Here is a 14132-nt window from a genome sequence, read left to right as displayed (position 1 = left end):
CTTGATACCCTGTTGAAGTACTTTTTCCAGCACAGGTACACAGTTACTGGAATGTAGGATGCACACCTCTTCTGCACCCAATGATTTATTCACCTTTTTCATTTTACCTTGCCTATAGCTGGTAGGAGCTAAAGTTGATCACTTTTTGCATCAAAGTTTACCACGTACAATGTAAGTCTTCAGCTTCTGGAGTAACAACATGTGAGGGTTATCATCAACTGAAAGTGTGTGAAAATAACCACATGCTTGAAAAGCCTTAATGTAGTAAAGAGAAACATATTTACATGTTTAATTGTGTTCCTGCTGTAAGCAGATTTCAAGCATTCAAGATAAAGAGAGATATTGAGAAAACCAAGTACTGAGTGATAATATTCCATCATAAACTGATTATCTACACCTCACTCAGTTATTTTGTGTACTTGACATACAGCCCCATGTAAAAAAATACACCTTTGAAATTATTGTATCACCTACATAAATCTGAACAATATATATAAAGAAATGAAATACCTGTAGATGTCACTGAACATAATCATACAGGCTTTTTTCCCAGATATAAACTCAACTACACAGATGACTTGCAGCTTTTACCAGTCAAAAGCTTTTTCCTTCCCCTTCACATTCTCCACTGAAATGAATCACTGCAAAGGCTGTGACACCTCCTTTGGTGACTCCTCTCTTTGGTTTCTCCAAAGGTTTCTCAGAAGTCTATTGTCTGCAAAGATGATTCAATGAGACAAGCCTTGCAAACTCAACCACCCTCTGGGTGAAGAACAAGAACTTTTTCTAATATCCAACCTAAACCTCCCCTGACACAACTTCAGACCCTCAAGTCCTGTGACTGGTCACCACAGACAAGAGATCAGTGCCTGTCCCTTCTCTTCCCCTCACAAGGAAGTTGTAGACTGCAATGAGGTCTCCCCTCAGTCTCCTCTTCTCCAGGCTGAACACACCAAGTGACCTCAGCCGCTCCTCATATGGCTTCCCTTCACCATCTTTATTGCCCTCCTTTGGACACTCTAAGAGTTTAATATCTTTCTTATATTGTGGTGCCCAAAACTGCACACAACAGTCAAGGTGAGGCTGCCCCAGTGTAGAGCAGAGTAGGACAATCCCCTCCCTCGAGGGGCTGATGATGCTTTGCCTGTGTCCCAGGACAGTTGGCCCTCCTGGCTACCAGGGCACTGCTAACTTATATTCAACTTGCCATCAAGCAGGACCCCCAGGTCCCTTTCCACAGCACTGCTTTCCAGCATCTCATTCCCCAGTCTGTATGTACATCCAGGTTGTCCCATCCCAGGTGCAGAATCTGGCACTTCCCCTTGTTGAACTTCGCATGGTTTGTGATTACCCAGTCCTCTAATTCATGAGGCCTCTCTGCAGGGCCTCCCTGCCTTCGAGGTAGTCAACAGCTCCACTCAGTTTTGTGTCATCTGCAGACTTTCTTAATATCCCTTCCAGTCCTGTGTCCAACTCATTTATGAAGATGTTGAGGATCAGAGGGCCTAAGATGGAGACACTAGTCACCACTGGTGACCAGGCACCCACCACATGATGTGTTTATCAAGCTATGCTTGGGGTAAGAACAAAGAAATGGGATAATAAAACCCAGTGAATTGCAGAGTTTGAGAGACAGACAGAGAAGAACATCCTACCTGTTCATTGTGATAGGGATGTCCCTGTGTTTCTTTGGGATTTGAAATGAAGGGACTCAAGGCATAGTGCTGTTCTATTTTCTTTGAAAGGGGCAAATAGGAAGTAGTCTGTTTTAATTATTATTAGGCTGTCTCTAAATGAGCTGGTGGTTTCCAGAGATGTGGATGGCATGTCTCTGTTCCTATCCTTGTCATTGGAGTGGTTACATCTAACGGATGTGATAGACAAAAGGAATTTTTAAAATCTTGCTTTCTTCTTCTGTTTGATAAATTCTGTTCTTCCAAAGAAAGATTTGCAGTTCAGTATTTTTTTATTTAGTTTCTAGACATGTGCAGGTTTCTGCAGGTTTTAAACAGCAGGTTATCTGTTTAGAAAAAAATGCATCTCGTGAACTATGGATGTGGAAAGAAAATTTGCAGTGCATCACATGCAGTGAAGCAGATAAACTCTATGGATGAGTTAACAGTGACTTACTTATAAGATTGTCTTAAAGAATGGATTTATTTTTTTTTCCTAAATGGCTCAAAACCCCATATGCTTTGGGATTTAGTTAGCTCCACTAGCTACTTTTGCAGAGCATGGGTTATTCCATAAGGTCTACAGAGCAGCAGCTACAGCTTTTCAGAAAGGTAAGCATCCTTCTTACATGTTTAACTCATGCTACGTTTTATAACAAAGATGAATAAGAAAGCAGACACCACCTCCCCACCCCCCCTGCCATGTGCCATGGGAAAAGTCACGTCCTGCCCTGTACCTTCGATCTCTTTTTTTGGGCTCTTATTGCTTGCAAAACTTGAGCAGCTTCCAGTTTAGTCATTTCCCCTTATCAGGAAATTCAGATAAAATTACGTTCCTACCGGAGGCTTTTAAAAGTATAGATGTGTCCTGTTCACCTTTACAGGAGATATATTTTACTGGCATCTTTTTTTTTCCCAGCCCACTGGTGCCATCTCTCACTTCCAGTGCCCACAAGCCCTTCTGATTTTCACTGCAAGTGTGTCTCTGGACAAGAGCATTTTTTCGTCTTTTGTTCACCAGTTACCCAGCCTGGTAAGGGAAAGTAAAGCAGGGTGAGCCTCCACTCTGTACTCTGCAAAGTTTATTAAGTAACTACTTAACCAGCTTCCCAGTATCAGGAAGGGGATACATCTGAGACCAAACCTTTGCTAAATTGGGCAGCAATAATTGTAACTAAAGCTAATTTTCTAAACAAAGTGGTAGCTTTCTGCTTTCAAGTATCCCCCAAAAGAGTTCTCTGGATAAGGATCAATGTTCACAAAATAAGCAGTAAGACAGACTGTGATAGGGGAAAGGGGAGGGATGGAGGCATCACACCTGGACAGGGTGTGGAGGTGCACAGAGGTCTCCTGGGGGAGATGGCACACATCCCTCTTTGCCTGGGGTATCCTCTGCTCCAATGTCTGAACATCAGCTGTAACAGCCCATTCCTCTCCCCCAGCACCTCCTATTTCTTCCATATGCCCTCAGCTTCATCCCACTGCTTGACAAGGCCTTGTTATCACAGCAGTTTCTCTCAGGGCTCTCCTAAGAGCCTTTGCTACCTGAAGACAAAAGTGAGCAGGTGACACAAATCCCCTCTTACAAGGTTTGGGAAATTATTTTGGCATTAGATCAGTGCTGGAGGAGTGCACGCCCACTGGCGCCCTTTTAGGATCATAAATGATTCTGTGCAGGTCAGAGCCGCTGGGTCACATTCACCAGAAAGTAATATTACAAAAAATCATAACAGGATTTCCAGCATTTTTCTTGGCTTTTAAGGACCACAGGCAGCATTTATCTGGGTGCCTAGGAACCTTGGTGCAGAGCTGCTGGAGCAGAAATAGCTGCCTGCCTGACTCCAAATCCAGCCTCAGAGCAACCTCCAGTGGCAGTGAGCCATTCCCGCAGACAGGGCACCGATGGCACTGCCGGGAATCCCAGCACACCTTTGTCACCACAGAGACTGCTGGCCTTCTGTCCAGAGATGGACATACAGAAATAATGTAAGACCACTACCATTGCTATTAGGACACCAGGATAAAAATTAATTAATTAAAAAAATTAAATTGTCAGTACTTCCCCATGACTCATCTAACAGCCAAGATGCACTTCTGGCACAAACCCAAACCCATCATCCACTTAAGACCCAATTAAAAGGAAGAAGAAGAGGCAGTTATTAAAGTTTTGTATGAACTTCCTGCTTGTCACAGAACAAGTCACATACTTGCTGAGATTAAAGAATTAGTGAGATACCTCAGCACATGCAAAACTAAGCACAAACTCAAGGATCTTTGCTATGTGGAAATGGAATAAACCACTTACATATTTAGCATTGCCATATATAAAGTGCTTTGTTGAGGGAAAGTCTGAACCACAGTCCACCAACACTGATGAAAGTTCTTCTGAGAACTTTGGGTTCGACTCACAGAAAGCCTTCTCTGATCATCTTCTACCACGACAGGTACACGTGCTCTTGTGAATACTGGGCTACAGCTTACAGTGGCAATCCACAGTGTATTTTCTCATTTCAACCATGTGTTTTTTTATTGTCTCATCTCACAGACTAAGTCCTGGGGAACACAGCTTGGCTCAGCCTACGCAAACCAAGCAGAAGCCTCTACTCTGCAATTCAGATTCACAGGCACATTGCATGCAATAGAAGTTAGTTATAGTAAGTAAAATCAATGCCACCAAAGGTAATCAACATTTTATTTATAAACATACATTTACTATAAAAGCTGTTGCATTTTAGACAAGATTTCCTAATTTCCAGAGGCATTTTAGAATAAATAAAATAAAGGACAGATTAGCATAACTGGTATTCAACATTAACCCCAGCTAGGACAGCAATCCTTGTCCCTGAATGGACATGCAGATAAGGATGGTCCCCTTCTGGTTCACCAACCTTTGGGACATTCATTGAGAACTACAGATGAACTGCATCAATAACACTACATAGCAAGAGTAAGGAAAAAATACACCATGGAAAATGGTCTTGTAAAATACAGATGGGTTATGAAACCTGTTCAGGTTCTCTGGAATAGTAAGAGGCTAAATAAATTCCAAAAGGTCTAAAACCCATTACATACATTGTATTTGCTTATTAATAATAAATCATTTATGTAACAAATACATTTACGCTGCAGTTCAAATGTAATTAAGTTTTATTTTTTCTGTGCTCACAGTTCCTGATTAGCAATGTATCACATTTATGTGTTTAAATTAGAGAAAAAAGGAAAAAAAACTTTGCCTGAATGAATTTACCATGTATTCTGAAGATTCCGAAGGGAATATAAAATTAAACATAAGCTGTTGGCAAGAACAATTTAGAAAACTGTTGAAAATTATTCTGTGTTGGTGAATAGATGTTCAGTAGGGGGAAAAATCGTCATCATCAAACGCTGCTTCATTTTGCTTTACATACAACCAACTTGGCTAAAACATGCATATATGAAACTAATTGACAGACACTGGGATCAATATCTAAGCAACTCCAGAGACCCACTGGTGTGTCTGCAGTGTGATGCAAACTCCCACCCCACCCCTTGCTCATGCAGTTTATGCCAACCATGGTTCTAAGCCTTTTGGGCACTTTACCCCTAGATGAATGAGAAGCAGATCTAACCTCTGTGACAACCAACCCTTTTTGTACTCTTGGGGACCGATTCGCACATCTAACTCTATCACATGGGTGAAGCAGTGGTAGTGACTCATACCAACAGACACACAGGCATGCATGGTCTTGTTTAAAAATTAGGTTCAGACATCATATATTCACATATCCTTAATGCAGCGCATGGAGTTATAGAGATGTATGAAGTCACTTACAAAATCTGTTTCTCGATTTTCATGTTACACATTCTTTGCGGGAAAATGTTACAATGACCACGTGCAAAGAGTAAGCATCCTCGTTATTAAAACCCTTTAACAGTAAGCCATGCAGGTTGTTGATCAAAATATTGGATATCACTTTTAGTTCCAAAACATTTGTCTCATTTATTTTATTTTTATTTAAAAATATTCCCCGGGTGAATTCCATAAAGGACTTCAGCTTGTTGGATTTATTGCATCCCTAAGTCATCGCTGACTGTGTGCAACAGCTTTGCATTTTCTAAGGCACAATATTAAGGAAGTAACATGTAACTTTCCAGTAGATAGTCACAATGTCCTCCAACAACAACATCGCACGTGGGTGTTCAATGACACGCAGTTTTGCATGGTTATGTAACTCATATGCAAGCAACTTTCTAGAATTTCAATAAATAATTGCTACCTAGAGAAAACCTCAAAATTATTGCTTCCCTAATAACTATTTAATTTCCATTTTCCAACACATCAAAGGACAACAGATATGCACATAGATAAAAGAAACCTCCATTTAGATTTATCACGGTTTTAAGGCAGAATAATTAATTTTTTTCCCTCCATTTTAAGATATATAATGAGCAGTTAAAATGGGATATTTCCAGTAACTGTTTACCAAAAAGTGCTAGGATATTTTACAGATGCAACGTGATCCCTAACTTTGTCTGTTTGTTGTAGATAACTGCTGAACTGCTGTTTCAATGAGCTGCTGGATCACTTTAGTAAGGAGCACATGCCTAATCAAGAAGCACAAACGAAAACTGTCCCAAACACAGGCAAGTTAGTTTTTCTGCCTGCTGCTGCCAGCCTCCTCCCTGCCTGCCTTCCACACTCTTGGCTTTTGTTGACTTATTTTGGGTGGATGGCTCAAGGCTGCCTAATTCTCTGCTCTGAAGAGAACCCAAACCACATGTGTTTCTCTGCATGAGATTTCAACCAAGTGCATTATTTGCAAGTGAATGAGCAGATCTCTAAACAACTTGAACCCTCGATTGGCAATTTACATGCCAAAGAGAAAAGCTTCATCATAGTATCAAACTGCAGCGCGGAGACTCACAACTCAGCTGAGTCTCCCCCATACCATCTTTCATTGAGTTTAGCAACAACACAGGCTGCTGAACTTAGTAAGAAGGATTGCTCCTGATGGGAATCTTGCCCTTGTTAACGGTATGCAGTCTTCAGGTTTAATGAAGAAATCTTTATTTGAGAGAATATTAAGCTATAGTCATGAACATTACTTGAGGTACACAAACAAAAAATCCTATCGCTAAGGTGCAATAATTTATTTGTATAACTCCTACCCTCCACGGAAGGTAATATAAACACAAAATGCTTCAGAATTACAGGATGTATTATCAAACTAGTCTCTGTATAAAAAAAGTTATAGCTTCAGTTATAACAGAGAGGTCGTGCTGTGATGTTTAGTTGTTTTCCAAATGCACTGATTAGATACTATCTTAAAATTACTTCTCAGTTCGAATTGGCATAATCTATAAAGGTTCTGTAAACTTAAACTTTTTAATTCCTAGAAATATTAAAACAAAACAGCTTTATTGCATGTTTATTTTCTTATTACTTTCAGAAGGACAAGGTAACAGACTGGAAATCATAAGCATACCCGAAAGGTGGGATTTTTTTTTTTTGTACTACTTAGGCTTTGCCTTCCCAAACATGGTCATACACATTTTGCAAATTTCTTAAGAAAGCAAAAAACAACATATTGCATTTCAAAGGAGCAGATGCAGCTTTTTTGTGAGTTTTTAAAAACGAGATGAAAGCCATCATGTCCATGGATTCAAGCTTTTACAAGTGATTGTCTGGAGGCAGCCGATACATACGAGAAGAGAGTTCCTTCTTGAAAGTTATTAGGACTGAAAGTCATGTCACAATGTAGTTGGCTGTCCAGCAGCTGGGTAAAACAAAACCAAAACAAGTCATTTGTTGACAAATTTTAACAAACAAATATAGACTTTTCCTCACATGATCTCTACTATTCAAAAAACTGCATCTGAAATTATATATCACCTGTGCCCCGCTTTTTCTTCTTCCTGCAGAGTTGGGGCACTAACTACAAAGAAGGATTCAGCATAATTCCAATGGAAACATATTTTCCTTGCCATGTGATGAATGCATTCTGCATGAACTTTTATTTTATTTTACTCCAAAAGTACTTGTGGGTTTATTTGTTTCGTTTCAGGCTCTGCAGTGGTAAAACAGTTTTAGCAAAGGGCTGATGAGTCATCTTCAGCTGTGCCTAGTTTGTGTTACATGGTGATACAGACCCCTTGTGTTAACTGGCCATATAGGGAATCCCATGAATTTACTTCTTGCCTTTGACTTTGACACTCACAAACCTGTAACTATTCCTGGTGTTTGACACTGAATACTGAGTTTCCTTCCTTGTGAGGTTCTGTTGTACAGAAACAACGTACCAATAAAACTCTATCCTTGAGAAACAGGAATATTTTGGACCCTGGACCAATACATAATCTTTAATGCTTTTCTTGAGATCTTTGATCATTTATTTTGAAACAGAATCATCCACATCTTCAAATAAGTTGCAGCACAGGTTTTCATATGCAGCCATGTGGGCAGGAAGGTACAAGCCATGTAATCAACCAATTGATTTCACATTTTGCATCACACTTCCCAGAACTCAAAGGCAAAACACTGGCATGGCACCAGTTCGTTCTGTATTTCAGGTGTGGAGTCCATCAAATTTTAGTTAAAAATTAGCAACTATCCATATTTGCAGTTCTATCAAAATCACATAGTATCCCTTTGAATTGTCAACAACAGTCAGTGTAACTTCAATTCAACTAACTGAAATCTGAGATTTTTCCATGAGGAAGAAGCAATTTGTGGTAAAAAAGACAGACCTCTTGCTGTTATTATTCTTCAGGAACTATACATTTCCTCAAAACCTATTCCCTCTGTCATGGACCTGCTTACCATTCTGTTAGATATGTACAAATGCAAAACATTGCTGCATGAAACACTTTACACAGTTCTGTAATGCATTTTCTAGCAACACTGCTGTACAAATGATGATCGAGAGGGTGATTTCTACAGAATATAAGATGGTAAATAATTTATTTGCACCCTTATCTATCCTTAAGAGACCTATTTTTTTTTTTTTTAAGGAAAAAGAATTAAAAAGAAAAGGAAATTACGACTTTTATCACCTTCCTCTCTTTTTTTGTGAAAAGATGGATGTGCAAACCTGCATTTTACGGTCAGGATCTCATCCACATGAGAAAAGTTTACATTATCAACCCTGAAGGGGAAAAGCTATTTCTAAATATGTCAGGTTAAATAGATAACAAAAAGTTGCTAACATCTCTTAGCAGAATTTAAAAAAAAAATCACCAAACAAATGGTTATACAATAGCACCCTCTAGCTCTGCTGATGGGGAAATATCTCTTTCCTGAAGCATTAGAGAAAACGTGCCTATTCTTCTGCACAGTATATGGAGATACTTTTCCTGTTCCTGGATTTCTACAGCCACTGCTTTTGAGAGAAGAGAAGGGAAATACTAAGCGAAAAGAGCTCTATATTTCCACTTATCAGTTGGAACTGAAGGCAGTGAATATACTAAATAGTATTTAACAGGAAGACAATGATTACTGCTGCTGTTTTTTCTTGCACCGTACTGTTTTCCACAAAGTGGAAGCCAGCATGGCACTGCCCATCTCATATCACTGTGACATCAGGGGGAAGCTGAAATGCTCTAGTAATTTGGTATCAGTCACAGAAATCCAGGACTCCGAAGGACATTCAGGTGACCTACTCTAAGGCAGAAAAATGCATCAAGTCTTTTTCTGATATGCAATTGTCTGTCTCATTCTTCAAAATCTATGGCATTCAACACTATTTAGAATATGTTCTGGGGATGCCATCACAAGGATTCACTATGAGTTATAGAATGTTCTTAATATTTTACATGACTGTTTTGTCTGCAAAAAGGAGGCCTGAAAACATAAAAACCAGGAACTTCTCCAAACACAACCAAGGGTCCAAGATCTAGTAAAGTTATCTATATTTTCTCACATGATGTGAGAGATCCAAGCCTCCAGGTCATGCAGTGCATGTGCATTGTGTATGAGTTTATATTTACGCACAGAAACAGCCTTTAAGTCTAATACTGCTGAGCGGAGATCCTCTGGGCAAAATTCAGTGGGCATGGAAACCTTTTCAGATATGAAAAAATAATTAAAATAGTATGAGAAAGTTCCTATTTCCATGGCAAAGCTATGCCTGAGTGTCAAAGCCAGGAGGAGAAAAATCCACCAGTTAAAATCATGGCAACAGTATTTTTAGAGTTCCCTGTCCTTTGGACAGGATTTGGTACTTACTTCTGGATCGGATATAACAATCATTGCAGTTAAGAAGACCATTTCTAATCCTGACATCTGTCCCACTTGCTGCATCTCCCAGCTGTCCCTTGCAAATGCCACACTGTCAGTTGAAGAACAAAGAAAGTAAGAGAGACCATGCCCTAATGTCACAACTCTTCCCAAATTTTTACTTCTGTTTCAGTAGTTCTTTGAACAGCGAGAAAAAACACCCTCCTAGAACCCAACCCCTACTCCCAGGGAACACCGCAAATCAGTGAGAGGGTTTTTTTACAGTCAGAAGTGTTTAGGACTTGATTTCAGCAGCCTCCACCTATACAGAAGTGAAGTCTAGCGATTGTAAGGGACATCAGATTTTAAGGTTGCGTTTTGGAGCCTGTCCAGTTGTGATGGATAAAGCTTAGAGAGGCCAGAGTTTAGTTTGGGTAAATGTCTAAAACTTAAAAAAGGCTTCATAAATGTCTAGTATCACTTGGGCCAGACATAATGGAAATGGACTTTCTGAGTTCTCTAGAGAACACTTTGAGTTGTTTCCAAACTGAAACACTCAAGAACAGTCAAGAAGTATTTCTGTTGAGAAGTCCAGTGAAAGCCAGAATACATAATTCATTCCACAGCCAAAGCTTTCCAACCATGGGTCAGATCAAAGATGGCTTTGAGACTGACCATGTTTTTGGAAGGAAAAAAACCCAAGAACAACAACAAAAAATTGCAATAGTGAAATTATATGATGTTTCCCCCTGTAAGTGTGGAAGCTAAGTTTGCTCGCTCAGTCAGAGGTTTTAGTCCAATTAACATGTCTGACTGCAAAATAACATGTTATTTGCATTATTTCCACTTCTTTACAAACACACACAAACAGACCTACATAACAAATATGCAAATCCCTTGGTCCTCTCATTTTCAATTTCACATCTACAGCCCTCAATACACTCTCTACTTGCAGTGTGCATGACTTGGGATTTTTCTTAATAAAGCAAGAAACATACCCTGAAGCACTGGATATGGAAATAAAGACCGAGTGTTTCAATAATCATGGCAGCTCCTTTTCCAAGAGGGAGCCCACAGGTAGAGCAAAGCTTCTTTCCACTGACAGACCTAGGAGATAAACATGGCTTCAAGTAAACAGCAAGTGATGACAAAATGGAGCCAAATGTTTAGACATGGTTATGGAGAGGGACAGGATGGGAGGAAGGAGCACTGGGGTGGGGGGTTCACGTGAATACACTATGAGCCTTCAGCCATGTTATTGAGTCAGTCTGCCTTGCAGACAGCCAAGCACAGGATTTAAAATGTTTGCATGCACAGCAGTTCAGACACATTTCCCTGCCAGTCTGTTGTGCTAGATCAAGGAAGATGCAAATCTCTTAACAGAGGTCCATTTGGCAAGGAATCATACTTGTGGACTCATAGACTCACAGAATGGTTAGGGTTGGGAGGGACCTTAAAGACCATTTAGTTCTAACCTGTCCTGCCACTGGCAGGGAACCTACCACTAGACCAGCTTACTCAGAGCCTCATGCAACCAGGTCTACACCCCAGCAACAGGGAGTCCACAACATCTGCAGGCAACCTGTTCCAATGCCTCACCACTCTCATAGTAAAGTGTACCTGGCCTTAGTCAATGGCACAGCAATCAAAGCAGATGTTCACACAAATTACCCAAGTCAGATTCTTAGCCTGGAAATTCATCAGTTTGTTTGCAAATGGACTTGCTCACTGCAAGTCAGAAAACAGGATTGCTACTCTTGCACCTAAACAAGCTGGGAAGTCAGCAGTGGCAGTGTAACTGCAGTAGCACAGACCAGGCACTGGCTAACTATTTTCAGTCTATGCTGCTGCAGCTACGTGCCAGTTAGTATAACAACTAGTTAGAGAAAAACTGAAATTTGATCTCCACTTGCAATGCAAAAAATACTTCAACTCATTCCTTCAGCAGTCCCATCTAGACCTCTCCATTAAATCTGCTGCTGGGTGACAGTTGGGTGAAAGTTCAGAGCCCCACTAATAACTGGGACTCTTTTTCATAATGGTTTTAACAGCAGTCCAGGAGCCCACTTTCTATATGTTTCATGCTCCTCCCTTCTCACCTGCCTGTCACCCTGCCAGAACTGATGATTGGTCTTGTGAGATGAACCTGAGACCAAAAGGGATCCCTTGCCATTATGGGTCATCCAGTTTTATTCATTCAGAGCTGAAACCAGGAGAGAAACTTTGCGATACTTCATGAGTTTTGAAAAGATGGTTTGATGAAATTGTACACAGATAAGCAAGTTTACAATGTCTTGCTTTAAGGTTTTGATGTAGCAACATAATAAGCCATTGACAGAGACAGATCAGGACTGCAGCATCTGCAGCATGACCAAAAAGCCATTTTAAAAGAAAAAAAAAAAAAAAAAAGAGAGAAAGAGAGATAGAAGTAGCAGAAACACTCATTATAATTAGAAAACAGTCCTTGCTTCCATTTAATCCCTGTCACTCCTGAGTCCACCATGTATACAGACAGCACAGACACATCACTGTCTTGATCATTATTGCTTTTAAAATAACTTTTCTGGGTTTTTTTTCCATCCCTTCTACAACCTTAAGCATTCTGCTTCTATGTTGTTCTCAAGTCCACCTTTGTTTTCACTTCTCCACTACGAGAGTCATAAGGACAAGTTAAAGTGTTGGAACAAAGCATAAAGCACTTTGGGAAATTTTTAAGAGTCTTCTAAAGTTTTACTGGAATAACTAATTACATACCATCCATTGTTTTCAAAACTAAGATTTATTTCAGGAAAAGATTTTGGAAAAGGGTCTCAGAATATAGCTGCTAAATAATATGAAATAGCTATCACAACTAGCTACCTATAGCACAAAATTATCTGGAATCCCACCAAAACTGCAGCTAAAATTAGAAAAATATAATAAATTGTTCACATAAAAAAATTCCAGTAGTTTCATGTCAATGAAAGTGACATAAGAAGAAAGGCCTTGCTATGAAATGTGAAGAAAAATGTAATTTACATAGAACAAAACTTGTTATGTTCTTTGTTGTATTAATTTACCCTATTTATTAAGTCAACTGATTTTAATATACCCCAAATTATTAGTGATTCAATCAGGCTACAGTTAACATTTATTTAGACTTGGTACACATAACTCGCTAAAGGCTGCACAGATCACTTAAGAGATTTAAATCTCTCGGAGATTAGCATGAATGCAGGTAAAGTAAACTCAGCAAAACAGCAAAATGTGTTTCAAGTTTGGAAAGCAAAGGAAGAATTTCTTTTTAAATCAGCAAATGTTGAAATGTTCAAAACATACCTTACTCCTGAGCATGTGACTATTCAAAATTGACACCCTTTGGTTTAAGTGCTCTGAACTCACACTTAACTGCTTTCTTTGACTGAGACTTACATTGTCCTATTTCAGTTTCATTGACATTTCAAAGACCATGCAAGAGTCCTACAGCTGCTTTCTAAACTGTGTTATTTGAAAACATAACAATAGTGCTGAAGCAAGCAAGAAATATGGGAGAGGGAGCTACATGGTTATCCCCTGGAGACGGTTATGAACTGCAACATTTAGTAGAATTAATAGTGCCTCCACATAATACTAATGTGATTTACACTGCAGCAGTTCACCAGTGACTACAAGATGAGTTTGGTCTGCAAAATTCCTTATTGACCTTTAGTACCTGTTGGGTGACTGACTCAGAGCAGCAGGAGAACAGGGAGATGACGGCCCAGATCGGAAGTTCTCATGATAACCCGTCCTGAAACACAGGAGAGAATGTGCATTACTACACCTGAAGGACAATTAAAACCAGGTTTTGTATGGAAAAATTCCAGCTGGTGAATTTCAGAATTCCCAGTCTAAAGATTTTATATGAGGTAAAAAAGTTACAAATTTTTGTCCATTGCCATTTTGATACAATGAAAAATAGGACACAGTTTTTGGCTCTGAGTCTTAGTCTGCTTGCTACTGCTCAGTCAGGTAACTCACAAGGTGATCAGCCATGTGGAGACTCCTGCCCACTCCATCAACCCAACATAGCAACCATCATGGTGAAGGAGGGTTAAGCCAAGCCACACCACACTGTACTCTCTGTTGGTCCTTTACTGAGTAAAAAGGTAGCTACCAACACTGAAAGGTGGTTTATTTAGATAATGGTTAGTTTGTATCCATTCTACTCTGAAAGAGTCTGCTGAGAAAAAAAATGGTTTTTATAATCAGAAATTGTAGGATTGATTCAAACTCTCCCCGCTTAA

General features: G+C 39.6%; 1 protein-coding gene across 1 annotated transcript in view; it reads right to left on the bottom strand.

The window, feature by feature from the left end:
- Positions 1–4337: 4337 nt before the first annotated feature.
- LIMCH1 (LIM and calponin homology domains 1) overlaps positions 4338–14132 on the bottom strand; it is a 183585-nt gene continuing 173790 nt past the window's right edge. Inside the window, exons 31-34 of the mRNA XM_050337872.1 lie at positions 13559–13636; positions 10866–10974; positions 9877–9979; positions 4338–7429 (exon numbers count right to left, since the gene is read on the bottom strand). Of these exons, the coding sequence (XP_050193829.1) occupies positions 7404–7429; positions 9877–9979; positions 10866–10974; positions 13559–13636 (316 nt within the window). The 3' untranslated portion in view covers positions 4338–7403. The remainder of the gene's footprint in view (positions 7430–9876; positions 9980–10865; positions 10975–13558; positions 13637–14132) is intronic.

This window comes from Myiozetetes cayanensis, unplaced genomic scaffold, assembly GCF_022539395.1.
Source record: "Myiozetetes cayanensis isolate MyiCay16 unplaced genomic scaffold, myiCay2020 scf7, whole genome shotgun sequence".
Classification (NCBI taxonomy): domain Eukaryota; kingdom Metazoa; phylum Chordata; class Aves; order Passeriformes; family Tyrannidae; genus Myiozetetes; species Myiozetetes cayanensis.
Note: the sequence above shows the minus strand (reverse complement) of the source record. Positions and strands in the feature narration are given on the sequence as shown.